General features: G+C 38.0%; 1 protein-coding gene across 5 annotated transcripts in view; it reads left to right on the top strand.

The window, feature by feature from the left end:
• Positions 1-24,716, top strand: part of SRPK2 (SRSF protein kinase 2) — a 127,391-nt gene that overhangs the window by 71,251 nt on the left and 31,424 nt on the right. For all 5 annotated transcript variants that reach the window (XM_064421991.1, XM_064421990.1, XM_064421986.1 and 2 more), the window contains 4 exons: positions 15,647-15,792; positions 21,847-21,955; positions 22,516-22,603; positions 22,851-22,938. In XM_064421991.1, coding sequence (XP_064278061.1) covers positions 15,647-15,792; positions 21,847-21,955; positions 22,516-22,603; positions 22,851-22,938 — 431 coding nt within the window. The remainder of the gene's footprint in view (positions 1-15,646; positions 15,793-21,846; positions 21,956-22,515; positions 22,604-22,850; positions 22,939-24,716) is intronic.

Here is a 24,716-nt window from a genome sequence, read left to right as displayed (position 1 = left end):
TGGTCTCCTCACCTTTATGAATTAGGTAGGTACATTTTATCTTCCTGGCATATGGCTTCAGAATTGTAATTATGATTGCAATTATTCTAATTTAGTAAGCACTACCTAGTACTTCATGTTGCTACTTTCTTCCTGTCAATGGCAACTATTTCATCACATCCATAGAAATTCAAGTTTAGAGATAACTATTTTGAAGTCCCAGGTTGTATTATAAATTGCGTATTTTTTTTTCAAGAGTACCTGAGTAGTATATTTGATTCAAATATAAAAGTACTTTAGAGAATATGTCTTCTGTGCATTATTTAGCAAAGCATATGTTTTGTGGGACTGTCCAGTGTTAACTAAAGCAGAGCAGGAGTCTCTGTGTATGGCTTTGCTAAATATTTTTAATTTCAGGTCTCTTTACAATTCTAGAATCTTATTTAAAATTCATGAGATACATAATTATTTTAATGTAAAATGATAGTGTAAAAGGAAATGTCATTTCCTTTTAGAGCTTCTGATTAATTACTTCTATTTAAAGATCTAATAGCTCATACCATAATCACACTCTCATTATGAAATAAATAGACAGTTCTGGGGAGCCACAGTAATATGAGCTAGTCATAGACCCAGGATGTTAGAAACAAATAAAAAACCAATCAAATCTTTGTTTTCCCAAAGATACGAAGAAACTTAGTTTGATTATATTATGTGACGGAAGTATGTGCATTTCTTCACTTCCATGTTATCTTGGTGAATCTTGGTCAAAAAAGTTACATCAGGCCCAGTTCACTGTACTCAATACCAGCATTTTGGATGTCAAAATGGCAAATGAAATTCAGCCTAACAAATGTTGAAGCAATGCACGCTGAAAAATAATCTTAACTTCATATAAAATAAAGGATCCTGAGATGATAATCATTATTTAGCAAACTGCTTTTTAAATAGATGCTTCATAAAAGCATCAGCTTTGTGTTCAGTAGTGATAAAAAGAGGCAAATACATGATTAGAAATAAAGGAGGAGACAGCATGGTAGAAAATGTCATTATACCAAAATATACACATTGCCTCTGGAATACTGCGTACGCAGAGTGCAGCATGACAGGGTTCAGGGAAGAGGGAAGGGTAGGATCTTGAATTTTAGAGCAGCTTTCCTGTGAGAAAAGACAAAATTGAGTAGGAATCTTCAAGGCTGACTAACAGATGGCAGAGGGTGTACAGTAGATGTCTCTGAAACTGTGTGCCAGGAAGAAGGTGACTGCAGAATGAATGTTCACAGGCTTCCAGGACAGGATTCAGAGGATACCAGTTGAAGCTCTGAGGTGGCAGATACAGAACAAACACGAGGTGATAATCTTTTGGAAGAGGTGTAAGTATGCTCTGGAGTTTCATGCTGTGCCATACGAGATGGATGTTGGAAGTTTCCATTTGCTCAGAGGGGAACTGGATAGATTTATGGAGTAAACATCAGGTGGGAGTCACTAAATACACAGGAATCCCATCTGGTGGCCTCTGAGCTGCCATTTTCTGGAGACCATGGAGCTGCTTACAGGAGGAAGGATCCCTGTGTGCTTATTTTGCTCTTGTGCTTTTCCTTTGACATCTGCACATAGCTGTTTTTCTAAATATAGGTTATTGGTCTGTGTGGATCACTGAACTGACCTAGAATGGCCTTTCTAATATCGCTGTACTCAAGTTCCTGCATCTGCTCCTTTTTATGGGATTTCTCCCCTCAAGATAATTCATTCCAGTTAATGTTTGCAACTCTAAAACATTTTGTTTGGAAGCAAGGCTGTATAGCTGAGAAAGAGAGTAAAACTTGACTCTAGTAATAGATTTTTGGTATTGGCTTTATAATATAGGGAAGAACTAGCTACTTGAAGTAAAAATTAGTTTCTGATTGCACACGTCAAGGATTTGAGTCAGCTTTTGAGTCTTCCTCAGGTCGTCTGCACATAGAGAATTTGTGTAGCCTATGTTGCCCCCTCCAGTATTTCTAGTAAGAAATTGTGACAGACAAAAAATTGCTTAAGACCAGTAGTTCGTCTCAAAATATGTTACGTTTGAAAAAGTGTTCTGAGAGCATCTAAAAGAGTTGAAGGAAATTATACTTAGTTTTTTTCTGCTTTGTGAAAGTCTCTTTACCATCCCTTTAAATATGCTTGAAAGGTATTTTGTGTTATGTCTTTTTACAGTAAGCTGCCTAACAAAGTTGTTTTGGTATTGAAAGTGTATTTTGGCCATCATTCAGTGGGCTGTGTGCTGTTTAGAAGTTGTGTCTCCTGATCTCATGCCTGGTGCTGAAAGCTGAGCACCAGCATGGCTTGGGTGCCCATGACAGACGTGGTAGAATCTCCATCCTTGGAGATATTCCAAGTAAGCCATCTGGAGATGGTTCTGGACAGCTGACTCCAGGTGGTTTGGCTGGAGCGGCAGGGATGTTGGACCAGATGATCTCCAGAGGTCCCTCCTATGACTGTGGGCATATACAGCTTGTATTCAGAGGAAAAAACTAACACCAAATCCCCACCAGAATTGTGGGGCAGTGTTTTTATGGCAGTATTTTTATAGGAAATGTTTTTAAATGGGGCAGAGAGAAAGAGAAGAAAGCCATGCCATGGGAAATACTGGAGGTTGAGTTGGCTTTGCTTTGTTCAGACTGTGTTACAAAAATAGACTTCATGGTCTCCTATCATTCCCTTTTGAGAGTAAGGCTCTTAAAGGAATAAATTAACTTCTAGGGTTTTTTTAACATATGATTTTATTTACTTATGAAGTGTGGAGCTTGTCTGTCTTTTCAAGTGAAAACAAGGAGAAAGGAATATACTTGAATTCCACATATGTGTGCCTTTCCTATGCTATGTTTTTGAGGCTAGTAATAAAAATATACTTTGAATGGCTGATAGAAACAATCTGAGAATACTTAAAGCTGCTTCTTCAGCCAGTCTAGAGACCTCTAATGAAATCTAAATGTTGTATATATGTTCTCTGTTGCATATTATATAAATACTACTTAAGCTCATTTCCTGCTTACATGGAACCTATGTTGGCAGTAGAAATTGGGTCCAGTTTCCATGGCAACACGGTGGCACTGGAAGAAAGGCTGATGCTGTGCTGTGGCTGGTATTTTTATGCAAGGGAAGAGATGCAGACCTACATTTTTAGACAGGAAATGTATTTCAAGGCACAGAAACATTAAGCATTTTTTACAAATTTGTTGGATAGGTAGATATGTCTAACAATAGAAATTGAAACTTACTGTTTGTTGTTTGCAATTGAAAAATAATTGTTAGTTTTATCTAATATTATAGAAAAACGCTGTTAAATATATACTCAGTTATAACTGATGTATTTGCATGGAAATAGCAATATGTACTGAGGACAAAGGAAGTTTTGTCTTGAGGCAAAACAGGGACAAAATAGACTGAGGCATAGTCTCCTAGCATTTTCATTCTAGTTTTCGCCTTCTGAACTCCCTTCAAATGGTTTGCACAAAGAAATTAGAAAGTCACAAAGACTTAAAGAAAAATGTTTCTTGGTTTTTTTTAATGGCAGTCCTTTTGCTCTGGTTCTGGGTTTACAAAAGATTGCCTGTTTGTTTTTTCAACCCTTTGTTATCCTTCAGTGGTACTTAGTACTGGGAGTCATTTAGGGGAGGGATTTCTTAATTCTGCAATTTTGATGTGACTAGGGTGAAGCTTTGTTCATCTTGACTGTTGAGTGGGTGGTTGAGTCACTAACCCTGGAGGTGTTAAAAAATGTGTAGATGTGCCACTTTTAGGGACATGAATTAGTGGTGGACTTGACAGTGCTGGGTTAATGGTTGGGTTTGATAACCTTAAAGGTCTTTTCTGACCCAAATGATTCTATGATCTCTTTGCATTTCTGTATTCCTCCTACATGCAAAGTACTTGCTCCACCTCAGTGAAGTGGGATGTTCTGAGAAGTCAAACCTTCTGAGAAGATTAACCAAACTGGAAGCACTATTCTTTAGAAGTGTGAAGGGCTCTGTTCATCCCTATGAATCATCATCTTTCTTTCCCAACCCTGGCACTATACAGTTAGTCTGTGTCTGATGTTGCCTAGCAACAATTCATCAAATGTCTAAAGGGAACTGATTTACCCTAGCTGGAACTCTTGTAGAAATCCAAGTAGATAAAATGTTCATGGAGGAATATTAGCCTTTTCCTATGTCTGGCACCCACACTATCAATCAGGATTAAGCTCAAAGGCATTTTACAGCTGTCCAAGGCTCGGCTGCCTTGTCATGCTGATGATTTAAGGATGTCTCATTTTATAGTGGAATATCTCCATCCCATCCTGCAATCAGCCTGTGCTTCAGCTATCATGTTTTCAGAGGTTTAGCAAATCGAAACTCTCAGTGAAAGGCTGCGTGCACGGCAGCACTGACTGCGGATACACATCTTCGTTCAGGAGGAGAAAACCAACTCTGCCTCTGCAGCAACTACAGGTACATAAGGGGAGATGATCCTTCTATGCTTCCAGTTCTTCTTAGCCTCATCTCCTGGAACACAGTGGTTCAACTCAGAGTTTTCTTCAGCTCTTTACCATTCATTATTACTGAGAGTCTACAGAGCTTGAAGGCTTCTCTGAGGCTTGTTACTGAGCCTGCCTTTGACACATCTCAGTGAAAGTCATGGCATTGGCACATCACAAACATATGTAATGTGTCATAGTTTTAGCACCACTCAGATCAGAAACTTTGTCACCACCATAACACCTTAACATTTACATTTTCAGCAGCAGTAAGCTTGCCACATTCCTTGGACCTCAGTTTCTGCTTGTGAAATGTTACGGGTTTGAAGTCATGCTGTTACTGTTCTTTACTGCCATTAGAACTCAGCACCACAGTATTTCTGATCTTTATTGTGCCCTGTCAATTATCCTGGACATTTGACTTTCGAACCTAGAACAGGAAAGTTGTTCAGATTTTCAGAGCTTTGTGTGGAATCAGGTGAAACAGACACCATTGTCCTTCCATGACAAACCCTGAGGTAAGGTTACCCCTGGAAAAGAATTGGACTGGAGCCTGTAGCCTCGTGGAAATCATAGTTGCTGTCCACTTCCTGTTGTAAACTGGGTCCAGAATTTACCTTTACAAGGTGAGCTTCCTTTCCTGAGCAGTGAACTTACTGCCATGGTAGAGCAGGCTTCAGTCACAGCGTTCCGGTAGCGAGGCACAGGATATGGAAAGATCTCACTCTTGGAGACAGGTGCCTCTGGAATACTGGCATCTTCTCTACAAGGGAGACAGTTCATCTGGGATATCATGACAGCTGGGATTCCTTGAGTGCTTTTCCACCATGGATGAGACTCTCTTTTGCTGTTGGAAATAGGAATATTCCAATAAGTGAGTCATCCAGCATCCATGCTGTGAGGTAAAGCATGCCAAGGCTGGGATGAGTCAGATGGTCTGATAACCCTTATTCTCAGACTTGCTGACACAAAGTAGATTCTGAAAATCTCAACAGGAATTGTCACAGTATTTAGTATACAAAACTGCCTCATTCAAGCCAGCTGGACAGTGCTCTGTAATACTGGGGTGACTTTCCTAACTCTACTGACATGGCTGCTTGCTTATTGAAGATCCAGTCAAATAAAAGGTTCTTCACTTGCAAGCTTTAAAAATAATGGAAAGCTCCAAAATTGCCTGTACATCCCCCAAGACAAATGGTTGATGCAAATAAGGGATGGAAAGGCATTTCCCTGGAAACATCTGGAAAGACAGAGGGCACATGGAGGAGTCTTACAGACTGAGAATGACATCCTCTTGAAGTTCCCACATTGAGGGAATGTGACAGGAGAGCATGCTGAATGCAATGGCTTTTGGAAACAACATCTGCATAAAATCAATAAAATATGGCATGTTCTATGAGGTTGTTGGGCAAGAGATCAACTTCAGTTTTGCATTATGAAGAGTAAACTTAAAAAAAAATCAGAGATCTAGGCACTTATAAAAAAACCTTTTTAAGCCAAGGAGCTTAAGTAACTGTCTTCTTAAAGATCACTTATCAGTTATCCAAATAAAATTATTTTCATGTGTTTGAAGAGTAATACTTGCTACTGCCTCTGTGAAGACAAGTAGACAGAAACATTTAGTAAATGGTCATGAAGCTAAAACCAGCTGCTTGTTATTTATCTCTATTTGGGTAATAATGACTTTTTGTGAAAAACATCTGTGAGTTTTCCATTTGCTTGCTTTTGACTGCAGCTGGACTTGGCAATCTTTTTGCTGCTTTTACTTATTTCTTTTAGAAAGATTAGTGATTAAATTAACAGGAATGAATGATATACAGAGAGAAACTCAAAGCAGACATTTCATATATTGTACTTATGACCACATATGCACAAAATGGAAGAATATAATTGACTGTTGAACACTAGCAAAAAGTTTTCGCATTATAGGCATCTTTGCAACTTATGTCTAATAATTAAGACAGAATTAGTTAAAAGTCAAAATGTTTTGAGTTGCTTGTTTACCTTGCTTTTATCAGTTTTAATGATACTGCAGTGGAATCTGCGTACTTCCATAAATGCTGGTAGAACTGTGAAAAGATTTATTAAAACTGTAGTTTTATAGAGGAAGTGCTACTGGAAGTTTGGGAGAGGAGTTGTGTGTTTTTTGAAGGATTGAGTTCACTTCTTTATTTAGAAAGAAAACCTATTAGTGAAAAGGAGTTGTGTTAATGTGAAGAGTTCATGTAAAATGCTTGTTCCGGCTTCTTGAAAGGAAGGTTAATGAGAAGTCTGCTATCAGTAGAATTCCAACTGGAGCATTCAGAATTTATCACTGCAGCAAATGTTTGTATTTGCAGCAGACAGAGAGGTTCTTCTGTTTGCTGGCTTAGTCATGCCATCTTGTTCCTTCAGGCTCTGTTTTTTTCACCTGCCAGTTGCATCCCTCAGTGTTTGTCCAATGCAAAATGCCTGTCTCTTTACCCTTTTCTCATTGCCTGAAGAATTGAGTTCCCAGGCATAATCCAGAGCATGATGCATTTCCACTTAATGGGATGAATGGGTCTTCTAAACATTAAGTGAACATAGACATGAAAAATGCATTTTTGCACTGAGATGATCACATGAAGTCAGGATTAGATTTTACCAGGGTGCTTTAGGGGTCAGGAAAATAACCAACCAACCAACCAAAGGCAAGAGTTACTCTGCTGCTCGACTGCATTTGATATTAAGTGAAGGGTTACAGTTTCACTGTTCCTATGAAATCCTTTCCACTAGGCTGTTAAATGGGTAAAAAAGGGGAGTGAAACACTGCATTTGTTGGTTTATACTTCAGCTCATTTTGCTTCATTTGTCTTCAGTTGTCTTCGTATGGTTTCTAACATTTAAATGGAATATATACTTCCTTGAAGGAGTTATTGTCTTGTGATAAAGACTAAATCCCGTATTTTGTAGTTTAATTATGAATTCATATTTCAGTCCATATTTGACCTCAAATGGTCAGTCACTTAAGTAGTTTTGATGCCAAATCAAGATAAATTGCTAACTTCTCCAGGGTCAGGGCTGTTGGAGAGCAGAGGGTGATTCTTCCCCCTCTCCTTCAAAACATGTAAATTTGTTGCTAGGGGCAACTATAGGATACTGAAGCAACAACAGCATGTTTCCTGAATGTATCTTATTAATAGGAAGACTAGAGACACTATAATTTAACATGCCACAGAGAAAGGCAGAAATTAAATACTACAACATAACATGTCAGAGAGAAAGTCAAAAATTAATTTTCATTTATACACTTGTGAGTCATTCTGTTAAAAGTAATCCATCGTGCGTGCATGGTGAGGGGAGAAAGAAGTCAAAATAGTGGCCACTGCTGTCACCATCTGCTAGTGTTTTCTGTCAGGTCCTCTTATTGGTCAGAAGTGAAGGTTGCTGCACTTAGAGGAAGAAGCTTTGCAGAGTGAGAAGGGATTCTTGTTGCAAGAGGATTTGAAGAAGTTGAAGCTTCATATGTTGTTTATGAGACTAGCTTATTTTTTAATACATTTTTTGTCATTGCTTTGGAGTGGTATTCCATATCTGATTTCTTTCAGGTGGAAGTTTTATTTTGACATGTTAGCATGTATTTATAAGAAACTGTATTCTTCATTAAACAGTACATAATACATGGATTTATGACAGCTCTGTTTCTCCACTTTGGCTCTTCGGAATTTCCTAATTTTTTTTCAGCCAAAAGTTCTTGTGAGACCTGATGAGACTTGGGTGTTGCCAGAGCAGCGGTGGGAGACTAAAATGCAGTGTAACCACCCCCATGCCTATGAAATATAGCCCCTAGTGAGTGCAAGCAACCACAGCAGGCAGACAGGGCATGAGGAAAGGCTCCTCTCCACAGAGGCCATTCCACTGTCAGAGCATAAAAATCAAGTACATGCAACCCAGGAACCAGACTGTGACATCTGGGAGCTGCTAACAGAGGCAGTGGAGACACTCAGTAGCTGGTGCAGAAGGGCACAAAGAGGCACCCCCATCCCCAGTCTCAGCAGTGAGCACTTGCTCAGGGTTGGTCTGCTCATGCATCAGGGCTCATTCCCTGGTAGCTGCTGGAGTCACAGCATCAGCTGTGACAAGGATCTCCACCCAGACACACATGATGGTAGGTGTAGCTCTTCAGGTCTCAGGTTGCCCAGTGCCTGATGTCTCTCTGTGAAGCTGGATCTGGCAGTCACCTCTTCACTCCTGTGATCAGTGACAGGACTTGAGGAAACAGCATGAAGTGAGTCACAGGAGGTTTAGGTTTGATATTGGGAAAAAGTTCTTCATCCAGACAGTGGCTGGTCCCTGCAACCCTGGGAAAATGGTCACAGCACCAAGCCTGGTGGAATTAAGAAACATTTGGACAAAACATTGAGGCACACAATGTGATTTTTAGGGCTGTCCTCTGAAGGACCAGGAGGTGGATTTGATGATGCTGGCTGATCCCTTCCAACTCAAAATATTTTATGATTTTAACATTCTCAGCTTTTACAACACTTTACTGGTGACTAGAAATACAGGTAAGGTACAAGCTGCTGAGTATCTATTTATATATTTTCTTTTTGTGCTGCCAGGTGGGTTTGTGTTTTTTAATTAACTGTTGACTTTTTTTCCTTTGCAAGTCTGTAATGGATACTTGTCTGGAAAATACAACTCTGTGAGAAAAACACAGAATTGTATTTCTTCTTGAGGAAAAAACATATTCGTTTTTAAAGCCCAGTTAAGCTGGAGGCTTTCTGAGTAAATTTGGCTTCTGGTTTACTGTATTAAGAACATTTTTAACAGAATCGCATTTGTTTGAGAGCAACATTTCATTTGGGACTGACTTTCACTCAGAATATGGTGTACCTTTATCAAAGAAAGGCCATAAGAGCTGCCTCCTAAACTCAGCAGACTTTACTGCTTCATGCTCGATGTGATTTGATGTAATGGCAGGCTGCTCCTGGGTCCCCTCAGCTGTGTCCTTGGCACTGTGCTCTTCCTGAGATGCTGGGCTGGGGCAGTGGTGTGGTACAACTGCAGTGCTTGCTGCATGAAGTGGCATTTGTTGATAGGAGCTGTTGTTTGGAACGGAAGAAGGCAACATTCCTTGGCATTTCACTTGGATTTGCAGTGTGCATTCAAGCCCATGGTAGCCTCCAAAAGACTAATAAGCAAGGTGGGAATGAAAAATTCATTGTGTTGCTGTTTGAGGTTACAAAAGCTACCATGTCTCAGCCTGCTCCCTTCTGGGACGGATTTTTACTGCTGCTTCTATTAATGTTTGATGGTAGGATGGTTCCTTGGAAGGAATGTTAACAGTCCCAGGAGGAATTATAATTTTGTTTGATAATGACCAGATGTAGAAACTGCTTCATGCTTGTGACATACCAGTACTCTCACTTTTTATGCATACATTTTCTAGAATTGGAGATGGTAGTACAGTTTTGTACTACAGTTTTGTACTGTTTGTGTAAGAACACAAATAGTGCTTTTCATGTATATCAAAGCTGTCCCTAGAAGTTCACATCAATAATTTCTTGGAGTTAGTTAAGAACACATCTCCTTATGCCCTGTTTCCTTCTGGATTTGTAGACTTTGTTTCTGAAAACATTAAGATGACATCTGGCATAATTAAAAGGAATGATTAAATTACAAATAATTTATCATTGCTGTTAAAATTTAAAAATAATCTGAATTAAAATCCACTTAAAACCTTACTTGAAGCATGGGACATAATTTTTTTCCTTGAGTGATAACTTCAGAGTTCTTTTGATCTTTCTTATGTTTTTTGTTGTTTGTTTTATATGTGTGAATTTATTTAGAAAGCCTCCATTTAAGGCTGCCTCTGGTTCAAAGAGCTCAGTGTTAGAAGGCACCTGTCTAATTAAGCTAAATTTGCATTTGAGAAAAAAGAGCATGCAAGAATTCAGCTCGTAAAGCAGACACCATTTGAACAAATGAGAAAGAGTTCCAAATAGCTGAGACTTTCAGCAATTAACAACTGCTGTAAGAAATTTGTATATAGAGATTCAGATTTTTAACTGCACAAAGCCTTGCCCAGGAGCATAAAAGCATAAAAGCTTTTGCTTTTAGGAGTTGGAGAGATGGACCCACGCTCACTAGTAGATTTTTGTAAAGCTCCCATTTCTTAGGAAGCTTACAGTGTAATTTTTCTGATGCTTACCCTCCCCCTTGCTTCCTCTTTTTTTTCAGATTGAAATTCCCTGTAGAACCTCTGTGGATATGGCAAAAGGTTCATATAAACTAGAATATAGTTTATTCCATATTTTATTCAATACATGAAGAAGTCATTTGACCTAATTTTAATTGCATTTTCTGTAAGGAAAAAATGTCTTTGGTTGTGTTCATCTGAAAATCCTAAAGGGGAGTTTTGTTTTCCCCTCAGATTGAGGTAGTTCTTGGTTTAATCTGACAAATTTCTGTCTCCCAAGTTTTTTTCCATTGGATGCAGTGATTTTCTTTTGAAATGATGCTTTCCATGGTAGGAGAATCAGGTGAAGGTTTTTTTTAGCCACTTTCAAGGTAAAGCTTTGTTTGCCTACAGGTAGTCCCCATGAGTGCAGTACAGTGTTCATAGAGAGGGATTCCTGCTGCTGTGTGTTTGTTCCCCATGGGGACAGGAGGTTTTCCTCAGGTAGCCTTCTTCTATATGCCTGTAAGCATTCTTATCCATTACTTCATAATGAAAGCATCTTTTTTTGTCTGTGAGGGTTTCAGATAAAGAGGCCTCAAGTCTCTTTTGGTTTTTAGTAATAGAAATCATTCATTTGTTGAGGAAAAGAAGGGAATGTCTGAAGATGGAGTGACTGCACGAGGACAGACCCAAGGTGCACCTGCATTGCCTCTGGCCAGGAGCAGAGCCAGCAGCTCCTGGGAGGAGGGCAGGGTTGTGCCCCCGTCTGCTCAGTGCTGCTCCACATCCCAGGCTGCTGGGCCTCACGAGTCAGAGGCAGTTCTGGCTTAGCCATCAGGCAGATTTTCTTCCATGAGTTTTTTTGAGCCCTGTTTGAACTTAACTAGCTTCTCTTATTCATGATACCTGAGGGAAAAAAGTTTGCTTTAGTTTTTACCATCGTATTGCATAAGGGTTTTTTTTTAATTTTTATTTTTTTAATTATTATTATTTAAAATATTTTTTTTTTTTTAGTTTTCAGTCAACTTGGCTCAGTTTGTGTGGGATGAGGCAGTGGACAGCCATTTCCTATTTGCCTTCTCTGTATCACTCAAGATTTTGTACCACTCTGCTGTATTGTTTTCTGGGCTGAAGAGTTCTGGTCTGTTCACATGCTTCCCATATGGAAGGCATTTTGTGATTTTAATCACTCTCACTGCTCTTGTTTTACCTTTTCCAGAACGGAAGAATAGCAAATGACCCCACAACATCAACAACAACAAAAAAATGAATGGAATTTTCTCATAGTGCAATATTCTCAGCATTTTAAGGTTTGATTGTTAAGGAGATTGCTTTTAGTGTTGTCTGTTACCCAGTGGGAGCATGGAGCAACATGTTCATGAGGGAGAACAGTAAAATTAAATTGTCAGAAATGTTGTGTTTCATAACAGTGGGCAGTTGATTTTTTGTAAGATTCCATGCAGGGTTTTGACGCATTTTGCTTCAAGTTCACTGTAGAGAAGAAATACTTCAGCTTTTCTTTTGTATTTTACTAAGTATTCCCTCTAAGAGCAGTTTAAAAATAGGATTTAATTGTATTTTGATTGGACTTTGCTGTAAATTTACTTTTGTCCATGGAAAAGGCAGTAATTAGAAGACAAAAAATACTGGCTAGTGTTTGCTAATTGTCTTTAGTGTTTCTTTCAATACAATTATAAGGTTTGTCATTGTAGCCTGTGGAGATGGTCACTTCTCTGCATACCTGCTGACAAAATAGTTTAGAAATGGCATGTCATCTTCTATTAATTAAGTGTTTATGCATGGTGATGAACAACCTAATAGTGGTAGACCACAGAGTACCAAGTGATTACTTTAGAAAAAAGAAAAACAGGTTTCATATTTATCGCTGCATGCATGTGTTACCTGATGCATATCATTGCATAACATATCATCATTAATATTGTATATCATTATATAGCATTTTTAGGAATAAGAAAGACTAATAACTTGAAATAATGGTTGTTGAATAACTTTAGGTTGTAATAGTATTTGACAGTTATATTTCTGAAAAGGAAGCGGAGATTATGAATGTGTTTGTGACTCACAGGTTTCTCAATGGTTGGGTTTTTTAATGCCAACAATATTTTAAAGGCTACTCAAAAGAAAAATAATTTACATTTAGCAGTCTGTACTGAAAAAAATGAAATCTAAACTGAACAAACTGTATATTCATGACCTAAATTGCAAATGAGGGTGGTGTTGGAGCATTCATCATTGCTTATCTCTGCAGTTCAATAAAAGGCCACTAAGAAATAGCAAAACTGGAGTTCTGTCATTGATGTCCTTCCTACCACTGTGAAACCATGAATTGGCAGAAGAGCAGGATTGGGGATGCCAGGATGAGTTACTCAGCCTGTAGGCAGAATTTAAGCCATCAAGTGAAGTGTTGAAGACTTGATCTTTACATATATCCTAGAAAAGTAAAAGTGAAAAAACCAAAGAATGATGGGAATCTCTTGCTAAGAATTCTAAACTAGAGGAGAAAATTGCCAAAAATGCAGAATTGGCAGTCAGACTGATGTAACTCAGTATGTTTCTTTCCTTCCCTCATCTCTCTGTACTAATATTTGATTGCTCCAGAAGATGGGAGCAAAGCTAAATGGGTAAACCCAAGATCTGCCTCAGTTTAAAGCACTCTTTTGTTATTTGCCAACAAAAATCATAAATAACTCCAGAAGGAAATACAGTCACATCTTTCCTTCCTTCCTGGTGTCCACAAAGGACAGTAAGAAAACACTTGTGAATATAAAAATCAACTGGGATTGAAGACAGGAAAAATAAACCAAACTTTTCAAACCAAAATCAAATACAGTAGCTTGAGGACTCAGAAGGACCATGTTTTCTTAGCCTATTTCAATGAATTTTTGAACTTACCACCACACTGCATTTCTCTACCCTACCCTGGAAGTTCAGTGGTTGTGCCATTTCATGTGACCAAAATAGTTACATGGACACTTGTGGTCAGAGCAAAGTAAGATGATGGTACCATCCAAAATAAGGAGTGCAGGCACTGATGGATGTGCCTGTGTTCCTGGCACCCTTTCAGGAGTACAGGCTGTTTCACTATGCATTTTTCTTCTTGCTTGTAGAATCATTTAGGCTGGAAAAGACTTTTAGGGCCATCAAGTCTAACCATTAGTTTTTTTATTTTTAGGTGTTCCTAGTCCTTGATCTGTGTATCCAAAATGGTCCTGTGCCCAGCTGATGAAGTTTCAGGGTTTGTAATGTAGGTCCTTTTGTGATGGTTTGTTGGGTTTAAGCTTCAGAGCAGGTGTAGGAGCTGTCACTGTCACTGGGAGCTTGCTGGCACCATGAAACCAGGAGGGTCAGAAATCTGGTTTGTAGTAGTATTAGCTGGTCAGAGAATGTGCTGAACCTTCCATTTGTAGTTTACTGTCCTCTGAGTGTACCAGACAAAGACATCTGTTGGGAGCCAAAAATGAAAGAGAGAAGCAAACAACCAACATAATTTTAAGCAGGAACACCTGCAAATTTATTTATTTTTATCCTACAAATGGATTCCTTCTCTCTCTTCTGTCTAGTTGCATGTGGTTAAAAATGATCTAAATTCATTTACTTCATTAGATTTCTCATAATAACTTAAATCATTGATCGATTAGTTCAAAATACCCCCTTTTAAATCTGACCATTTATTGACTGAAGAACTTTATTATCTGAAAGGGGTAGCAGGCAGATAAATTTAGTATGCAATGCAGCTTGCAGTGACGTCCTTTTAAGCAAAGGCATCATAGCAGCTGCTGTGCAGGTGGTGAGTGTTGCCAGTGGTATTTGTTTCTGACCAACCATGTTCTCTTTGGCACCAAATACTCTGTCTGTCTTGAACAATGGCAGTGTGTTAAAAGGAAAAGGAATTATGAGGAAGATGGCTTAGAAGTGGGATAAACATAAGTTCAGTTTTTACTCATGATGAAGTATTTTGATCTTCATTCTAGGTGATGAAATATCAGCCAATTACAGATTTATCTCTTTTATTATATGAAGGACAAAATACTGGTTAATTTGAAGTAGATGTAAATGTAAGTTGTAGCAGCTTTTGATGGCAGAAATGCTTAAGTTACTTTGCAAATGTATTTGGAAGGTATATACTTTTTATTTTCAAGAGGTATGAATACAAAAAATAACAGCATCAACCTGTTTGGGGAAGGCTTTCTTAATTATATGACAGGGAAGTCATGTCACTTCAAGCCTTAAATCTGTTGAAAATACTCAGTTTTGAAATGTGAGTAATTCTTAGTAACCAAGTACAGCTTTCATTGCAACAGGATATAAAATATATTTCACTTTGGTTGTTTTTTTAAAGAAATAGGAGCTGCAAGACAAAAAAAAAAAAACCCCAAACCAACCCCAACTCTTGCCTGGTGGTGTCAGACTTCGGTGATTTGTTTTGGTTTCTTTTAAAATTAATTAGTGCATGTTAAAACATATGACAAGCCCTGGGATGAGCATCGTAGACTACCTAGGAAGATGAGGTTTTTTCTCTTACTTTCTAGTAGGTGTTTTCAGTATTTTGTGTACTGATACAGCTTTCCATAGTGTTGGCGGCCGCTGCAGGTGCAGATGTGCATTAAGGTTCTGGTCTCTAGATTGTTTCTTGCTTTGTGTAACTGAGATCTTTCCTCCTTCAGCTAGCAGGCAGGAGCTTTAGAATAACTTTAGAATAACTTCGATATTCTTTGCAAAAGTGCTTTTTCTCAGTTGTGCTCAAGAAGATGGGTCTAATGTCTCATTTGCTCCTGAGGAATTGCAGAAGCTCGCCTGTATGTGATTGTATATTTCACGTGTGTTTTGCAAGCTCTTTCACGTGAGAGCTGCTCTTGCTTTGGCCGGGCTCCTCTGTGCACGCCTCCCCGGTGTCCCACAGGGGATACGAGACAGTGAGAATGTTTTCTCACGGTCCCTGGAGGGCTGGGCACCCCGGTGAGGTGGCTCTTTGCTCAGTGTGCTCTCCGTGCCCTTTGCAGGCCAGAGCCTCAGCAGAAAGCTCCCTCCGCTCCCCCGCCGCCGCCGCCGCCGCCGCCCCTGCCGGAGCCCGCGCCGCCCGAGCCCGAGGAGGAGATTCTGGGCTCCGACGATGAGGAGCAGGAGGATCCCGCGGATTACTGCAAAGGTGGGTGCAGATTACTGCAAAGGGGGGTGCAGATTACTGCAAAGGGGGGTGCAGATTACTGCAAAGGGGGGTGCAGATTACTGCAAAGGGGGGTGCAGATTACTGCAAAGGTGGGTGCAGATTACTGCAAAGGGGGGTGCAGATTACTGCAAAGGGGGGTGCAGATTACTGCAAAGGTGGGTGCAGATTACTGCAAAGGTGGGTGCAGATTACTGCAAAGGTGGGTGCAGATTACTGCAAAGGGGGGTGCAGATTGCTGCAAAGGTGGGTACAGTTCAGCCGGTCAGGCTAAACTCTGCGTGCCAGGCTTAGCTCTGGTTCATGAGGGATTTTTAAAGAGCTGATCTTTAGTTATGGAATTTGCGTATATAAGAATTAGGAACAGCTCTTCATTTCAGGTCCTGACGCATAATTGTCTTCGGCATTTATTTTTCACTTAGCCATAGCTTGTTTATAAATTTGTCAATAAATATACAAGTATGGCATCCCTGTATTCTTCTTGATATCCCGATTATAAGAATAGAGAATAAACTTCCCTTGATTCATGTGGGTTGTAAGAGAACAAAAACACCCAAACCAAGACAAACAACTCTTCTTGTGCTCCAAATTGTTCTAAAATGCTTTGGTGCCTTTAAGAGCATTACGTAAATTTGTTTTTTAAACTGTATCCTTTCTTTTCCCTTTCTTCTCTCACTTGCACTAAGATGTTACATGCTTCTTTCCCACATGGTGTCTTCCGCAGGTCTCAGCATTGTCTGAGGCTCTCTACATCTTCATTTTAACTCAATTTCCTTAATTTTTGTATTGGTTATATTTAGGTTTTAGAAATGGTTAAATGCATAAAAGCGTGACTGTGGTACAAGTGTCAATAGTTAAATTTATTTTAATGTCACTGCTAAAGTTGCAAGTCTGTTCCTATTAGGGTAAGAATGTACATTGTACTTAAAAATGATAAATAAAATGATAAATAAAACTTCTGTCAACTCTGGGTTACTGTTGTAGTAGATTTCAAGAAACTTAAATCAGAATTTTATCTCTTCAATATTTTTGAATAGTCAAAAGGCACTCTATGCACACTGACTGTATCTGGTATTCTGTATTCCTCATACCAAGGATCACTTCCTGTGTCAAATGTGATAATGTCTTCTTAATCAGAAGTTTCTGTATAACCTGGAAATGTGCTATTTCAAGGATTCCCCTTCCTAGCCTGGAAAAGTGTTTAGTGTTTACATATTTAACAATGGAAAGTGACTATTTCATTTTGGTGTAAGAAGTTTTATTAATATGTTATATTTTAAATGTATAAGTGGCTTACAAATAGTGAAAATAGTGAATAATAGTGAAATAGCTAATAGTGAAAGCCAAACAATAACCTCAAACTAGATGTCAAAGTCTGCAGCAGGGAAGAAAAAAACATGTTGCTGAACCATGCTCAAGTGTTTTGGTTTGGTTTTTTATTATTTGTTTTAAAACACATTTGTTCTGTAAGATATCTCTTTTGGTGTCTTTAATATGTTCCATGAATAGTTGTTTTGTTTTGTTTTGTTTAAATGTTTTGTTTAAACATCTGTATTTCCTTGAGATTAAGCATTTCAAAGCTCTGACTTTATTCTTTCCTGAAGTAAGGGCTGCATTTAATTTCAAACAGTCCATTGTTGTCTGTATCCTTTGCAAAATGTCACCATCTGCAGAAGTTAGATCACAAAACAAAAAAAATAGTCTAAGTTGAGAGCCTGCTTATGAGTGACCTGTTTAACTAGAGCAGGTCAGTAGTGAGATCTGTACACTTTTGGAATAAACTACATTACACTAAGCATACTTGTAGGCTTCTTGAAAAATTAAAGGGAACTTCTGTGTGCATAAAGGTTCTTCTGAATTCTTCTGATCCTGGGCTTTGAATTTTTTAAAGTACATTAAGGATGGTTCAAGCTTTGGTTCATTTGGATGTCATGATCATTACTTGTGATCTGTGCTTTTTGAGAGCAGTGTTTTTGTTGCTTCAGTAGAGGATTTGCTTATTTTCTGACCCTAATTTCCTGTAAGACTGAGCAGTGCATTTCCTTGTTTCAGTCTGCTGGCGTGGAACTGAAGGGAGGATCTCCATAAGGATCTCAATTCCATGACCACATTGGGATTTGTTTATATATTTTATGTTCTGTATAGGGAGTGATTAAGTTATTTGGTCAAGAACTCCAGAATGGCTTTTAGATGCATTTTCCATTTTTTTGAGAGATGTGTTATTAGTTTGAATATCTTTTTCTGTTTTGGGTAGTGAGTGGAAGATAAAGATTTGGAAATTATCATTTATTACTGGAGTGCCTCTTTTATTCCTAATTTTGTCTTCAAAATGGCAGTCTTCCAGAGCCCCAGGGCATACTTCATCTCTTCTCAACCCCAGTCTGAAATTTTATAGGAAGAGAATTTTGATGATGAGTATATAATTATTTTTTTCAGGAATTCAGCATATGGCCTGTTAGCTGTACTTCCTGTTGATTATTTTTGTTATTATTTTTATTTTAGGGTATGTTACTGTGTGCTGGGCTTGCATCTTGACCACATTATATGGTGATTAGTAAATAGTCATAGTAGTGCTTTTTAATGAGGAAATTGGATCAGTTTGTATTAGCACCTGATGTGAAAGAGACTGACTAGCAGCCATCTGTGAAAAGCAGACTGACTTCCTTTCCCTGGGGGCTTCCTCCAGGGCCTGTTTAAATCTGTGACATTACTTCTGTTTGTGTTACTGAATTTGCATAAAATGCTTTTCAAATATTTATTTGAAGGAATGGAAATATCAAATGTCCAACTGCATGATTTTTTGAGGGGTACTTTATAAAGCTAATTTTTCTTCTCTGAAAAGCCTTGAAACACTTGGTGATTTTTTTTTTTTTTTGCAAGAGTTGTGTCATGGATGTAATTGGAATTTTTTGCTTCTCTGATCATCTTCTCTGCCCCCTGGAGATGTCTCCCATTCATCCAGTTCACAAAGGGAATAATTCCCTATACAAACATAGAAGGAGCCAGCTACAATTACCAATACATTCAGGAGACATTCAGGAATAATGACCTCATTTTTCTGACCCTTCTTCTTGCATGCATGTAGCTAGTTAGCTGTGAGAGACACTTTTTTTCCCTGTGTGTGCTGCAGTACAACAGGCTGGGGTTTTTTTTGTTATGTTATCAGCAGTGCCACTTAGACATTGCATATTTTCAAATGCCACTATTGTTTTTCCAAAAACACATAATTTTTATCAGCTTGTTAATTTTGCGTAGATGCTTTCTTGTTACTGATACTTAGAAATACTTTTGCTGTCATGGAGAACTTAAGTGGTTACATTCATTGTAGGATAACACCAGTTTTTGATATACACATAATTTAAGTAGGTTGTTACCTGGTTGTCCACAACTTGTAAATGCATATGTTGCTGATAGGAATAATCAGACAATAATGTGTACAGGAATGGTAACAGATTATTTCCAAAACTGCTCCTGCTGTGACTTAGGACAGTGGAAAGTATCTTGTGAAATATATATACTCATGTGCTATATGTGCTCCCACTGTTGGCATCTGTCACATATGCTGGTGTATTGTTACAATTAGTTATGACAGTGGTGTAGGGATCAAAACAACATGACTTTTACACATATAGTGTTGTTATGCTACCAGCACATAGAGTTTACTAAATTAAATGACCAAGCCCCAGTTTATTAACTTTGGTACCTTTGTCTGATTTCCTCTCTATGCTGTTTCCTTTTCTGTGATGGGAAGAAACCATCACAAATTTTTGATTATTTTTGACCCTTTGAAGCATAAGTATGCCAAAAGCTATTTGTAGAATCAGACTTAAAAGGCTCTTGTTTGCCTAAACTATTCCTAGAAGCATATTTTTATCTGCAATGGTGTGTTGTATGGAAGTCTCATATAAATTTAGCAGGTCATCAGATTTGTTTCACTTCACAAATGGATAACTTTTCAGTAATGGAAAGGTAGAATTCCTGTATGTTCTCTTAACTTTCCTCTTGCATCTATGACTTCATCCTCCTGCCTAGAATTTTGTGGGAAAAAAATTACCAAGTAATTAGATTTTTGTTTGTTTGTTTTAAACCAGTCAATAGCTGTCTTAAATAATGATTATATTTATCCAGATTGTTAAGTATCTCCATCAGCTGTTACTAGAAGGATGCTTAAATAGACAAAATCAAATTTAGTTTTGTTTCTAATTTTTGTATCAGTACCAATTCATGTATTTGCATTTATTCAGCAAAATATCTGTAATAGTGAAGCTGCAATAGACTCGGGCTTCATTCTGATGCTGTTTCTGTTTGCAGATGGACAGTATGATAGTGAACTTTTACTCTCAGTAAGGTCCCCCCTTCTCTACTGGAGGGTAAATCCAGTCAGGTGTTCCAAAAGTGATCTGGGTTTTGATTTGGAAATACGGAGCTCCAGCTTGGCAGTGTGGGCATCCTTACTGAGGGTGGCACAAGTCAGCAGTGGAAATGAAAGTATCATTTTGCTGTGCTGGGTGAGATGTCCTGGCAGCTTTCAGCAGCATTTCCTTCCCAGGGATGGGAGGGCTGGGGAGGTCTTCCCCAAGGAAAGGGTCAGCTTTTGGGGAAGCTGTGTCTGCTGTTTGCTAAGGCTGCAGTTACACCTTAGCACACCTATATCAAAGCTGGGTGTGTTTTAAGAGTTTGCTGGACACACCAGCATCTAGCACAATATGTCATTTAAGCTTTTTCCTTCTCCTGAGTATGTAGTTGTTACAATTCTGTAGCACAGTTGTGTTAAATTCATTATTCTGTTCTGGCAGCATAGGAGAGTTCATAAAAGAGCTGTTGAACTTCTGTTAAGGCAGAAGATGTTATTAGCAAAAAGAGAATAAAAATATATCCAGATTTGACATCATTGTTCCCACAGATAAAAGGAGATAAGAGAGGAGCTTCTGTTTTAAATTCAAGGAATTAAGTTATAAATTCACATTGTTATCTTAACCAGTTCTAACAAGATTTTCAGGGGATTCAAAACAGATCAAGAAACTTTCAGAAAGTAGTTGGAGGTTTTTCTGATTCTAAATTGATTAGTCAGTAACTCAGAATCCTACTACAGAACAGTTGGGCATGACATTGTGAAAGACCAGAAAGAGACAAAGAAGTGGTTCCTTGGAAGCTGCTCTGAGTCCTGGGAGGTTGCATGGTGCAGCTTTATTATTTGTTTGCAATTTGGGCAAAATTATGGATGTTATTGTTGGTGTGTTAAGGTCTGAATAAAAATCTTTTGTGTTCATTGTCTTCCCTGTGTTTAACTAGAGGGAGATTGTCTCCCAAAATACAAAGGAAATAAAAGGCTTCATTACACCTTCTAGAAACCTGAGCTCCAGCTTGCTCTGTCCTGTTGGCCTTTCTGCCCAATGGGCTTGTGGAGACCCTGTGTAGTGGTTTACATTTGGACAGCAGACTTTAGCAATGAAAAAGCAGTTCAGACAAAGCCCAGAGCTGCCTGCTTTTTCTTCCTCCTCCTCACTGTAAAACCCTCAGATGTCAGAAAAATGCATTGCTGCTGTGGATCAGGAGCCAAGTAGAAGAGCATCAATGAAGTCTGCATTGTTCTCAACATTTTCTCAGGAAGTATTTTATTGCTGCTTTTATTACTCTAAAGCAAATGGGAATTAAAACAATCTCTGTTGAGATTCTGCAATCATCCAAAATATGTTGATTGGAGAGGCTTCAAATATGATAAAGAAATAATGTAGATCTTTTCTCTACTGTCTGTGAAGTGAAAGATAAGCCTGAGGAAATAGAGAACAGATGGTTATATTACCATAAATAAAAGCCATAAGAGAGAAGGGTGAATAAACTCTACAGCAGTTACAGGACATGAGTTTTTTCCCTCCAGGCCAAGCAAGTCAGAATTTTTACCATTAGAGTTTTCTTTTTATTTTCTATTAATAGTACAGGACAATTTGAAGTGGAAAATTTATACTACTTTGAAAACCTGGGAATTCTTGTCTATTTTCTAAATATTCTTTGTTTCTACTTGTTTTTTCATGAAAGGAGGCTATCATCCAGTGAAAATTGGTGATCTTTTCAATGGCCGGTATCATGTTATTAGGAAGTTAGGATGGGGACACTTCTCTACAGTCTGGCTATGCTGGGATATGCAGTAAGGAAACTTTTTTTCCATATACTTAAACTTTTTTCTTAATACATTACTTAATTTTGTTTGCAGTAACTTCTATTTTATATGCATGATAAAGTTATGTAAATGTTTATTATCTTTTTGTGCAGGAAGATACCTACAGTGTTTTTTTGCTCTCGATTAACAGTGTAGTTTATAAAAGCTCTCAGAAATAAATGTCATTCTATTTTCTTTGACTAATTAGCTTTTCTTATTGAATTTACATGTTGTCTTGAGCCTGCAAGAATAAGCTTATATTTTTATTTCTTTTGTATCTTTAATGAAAAAATGTAATTACCTTCATTAAATGCTAAAATGTGTAAGCAGATTCCTCTTTTAGAGACATTATTATCAAGGATGATACTAAATACTCACCAAGTTACACTGTTAACAGGGTATTGTTAAAAGTTGTCGTTAAGTGTAATTTCAGCATTTTCTGTATGAATGCAATAGATTGTGACATATTCTAGTTAAAATTTCTCAACTTCGAAGTATGTTTGTTTTAGCTCACTGTACATGTTGAAAATGTTTCTCTTCTTTTCAAGGGGAAAAAGGTTTGTTGCAATGAAAGTTGTAAAAAGTGCCCAGCATTATACGGAGACAGCCTTGGATGAGATAAAGTTGCTCAAATGTGTAAGTTTCACTATTGCAACACAGTGTTCAATAACAATAACAACAGTAATAGTGAATTAAAAAAACATAGAGAATTGATTTTAGACTCTTGGTTTTTTAACATATTGTCCTCTAAACATGTGGCTTATTATGACTTAACATGTTTTTTGAAGCCCCAAAATACTTAAGTTTGTGTGGGAATCTAACTAGATGGTATTTTAAAGTGATGTTTTTTCCTAAAATGTCAATGTTTGCATTTTTGGTTTAGGTTCGTGAAAGTGACCCTAATGATCCCAACAAGGATATGGTTGTACAGCTAATTGATGACTTCAAAATTTCTGGAATGAATGGAATTCGTATCCTTTTGAGAACATGGCATTCTCTTTAAAGCTATTTCAGTCTACTGAAATAAGTAAGCATTTAGTTCTGGCTTTTTTCTTCTAAATCTTACTTTACATATACAAAGTAGAAACACCAAAATGTATGTAGATGCTAAGAGAAGTGCAGTATGTGAGGCACTCTATGGAGTGAAAATAACTTAGTTTTTCTAAACACGTTGCAAAATTGCAAAAAAGAAGTCTTATGTATCCTTTCGTGGTCTGGTAGAGCTAGAGGCGGATTGCTTAAAAAATAGAGTTTACTGAAAACATTCGTACTGCAGCTTACAAGAATTTTTTTTTTTTTTTTTTGTTCTAGACTGGTGAAGAGGTGGAGAGAAATTGTCAGTGTCATGAAAAAGCTGGTTTCTGTTTTCTTGTGAGAAGTGTGAGGTCATGGATGTGCTTCTCTTATTCATGTAATCATCTTTTGGCCAGGTGTTAACCTTGTTCTTGGCAAAGGTCGTAAAGCTTTGTCTTTGAAAGCTTTCTTTAAAAAAACAAAAGAGGGGTGGTGGAAAAAGAGAGATAAAGTAAAATACAACTGACTGATTCTCAGTGTAATTTTTGGGTCTGTGAATAAATTTGATTTTAGAGTCAAACTAAACTGAGTTCTCCTTGCTAATTGTATTAGGTGTTTTAGCAGCTTATTATATTACTGCGCTTCCAATTACTGTTACAGCTGGACTTATGTGTGTGCCTGTTGTGTTTTGGAGCCCTGTAGCAGCCCTCATTGTTCATGGGTCTCATTGCCAGAGAGGCAGTTCCTGCTCTGGAGAGCCTGATTATACATTGATTTTGGTGCTGTGCCTTCAGCCCTCAGCAGATCAGATTAAGGTACCTTTCACCAAATCCTATCTTCTAGGAGAGGAATGTAGGAGGTGACTGTCAGTAAATCTGAATACTCACTAGAAAGCATCCTTCCAGACAGAAGTGTGCAAGCAGCTTTCATCCCATTCATCTGGCTCTTGGCATTAGTTATGGATCCTTTGGGTATGTGGTGAGAATGGGAGTGTGGGGTCAAGTGTTCTCAGTTACAGACTAGTGTCTAATCTCCTTTACCTTTGCCCATTTTTATTTGTTTTCATTTGACTAGTACAACTGAAGAATAATTATTTTTAGAAACCAAAAATTATGATTTACTGTTCTATTGTGAAACACTAATAGGAAATAAGGAATACAATTATGCATTTATAGCTGTACTAGAAGTAACTCTTATCTCTTTATCAGAGCAATTTCCCAATAATGTTCTTAAATTCTTGCTAAAATTCACGTTTATACCACTGTATTAAAGGTGAGGGCTGTTCCTAGGTGTGAAGAACAGATTTTGTTACTGATAATACTCTGAAATCATATCCAAACTTACATCTTACTGCAATGTAGCACTTACACTGAGAAAGCCAAAAGAGACCATGTGCCAGTGAAAAATAAGGGGTCAGGTAGCTTTGTATTAGCAGATTAAAACTGGATAGCTGATGTTGATTTATTCTGTTTCAGTTTTGCCTTCACGTTGAAAACTGGCAGTACAGAAATTTTAATGTAGAAGGTAGATGTTCCTGCCTTACTGAAAAGTACATTTTCCAGAAAAGTGCCAGTATACAGGATGGACTGATACTGGACTCAATTTTAAATTGCACCTGGAAGTCTGTCAAAGTCCTGACTGCTAGCAAAAATATGATACCAAGTATGTTATGCATTGAGTTTTCCTGAGAACAGCTTGTGCATCCTGGGTTGTTTGGGCAGCAGTTGGTTGTGTT

This window comes from Passer domesticus, chromosome 5, assembly GCF_036417665.1.
Source record: "Passer domesticus isolate bPasDom1 chromosome 5, bPasDom1.hap1, whole genome shotgun sequence".
Taxonomy (NCBI): domain Eukaryota; kingdom Metazoa; phylum Chordata; class Aves; order Passeriformes; family Passeridae; genus Passer; species Passer domesticus.
This window is presented reverse-complemented; position numbering and strand designations above follow the sequence as displayed.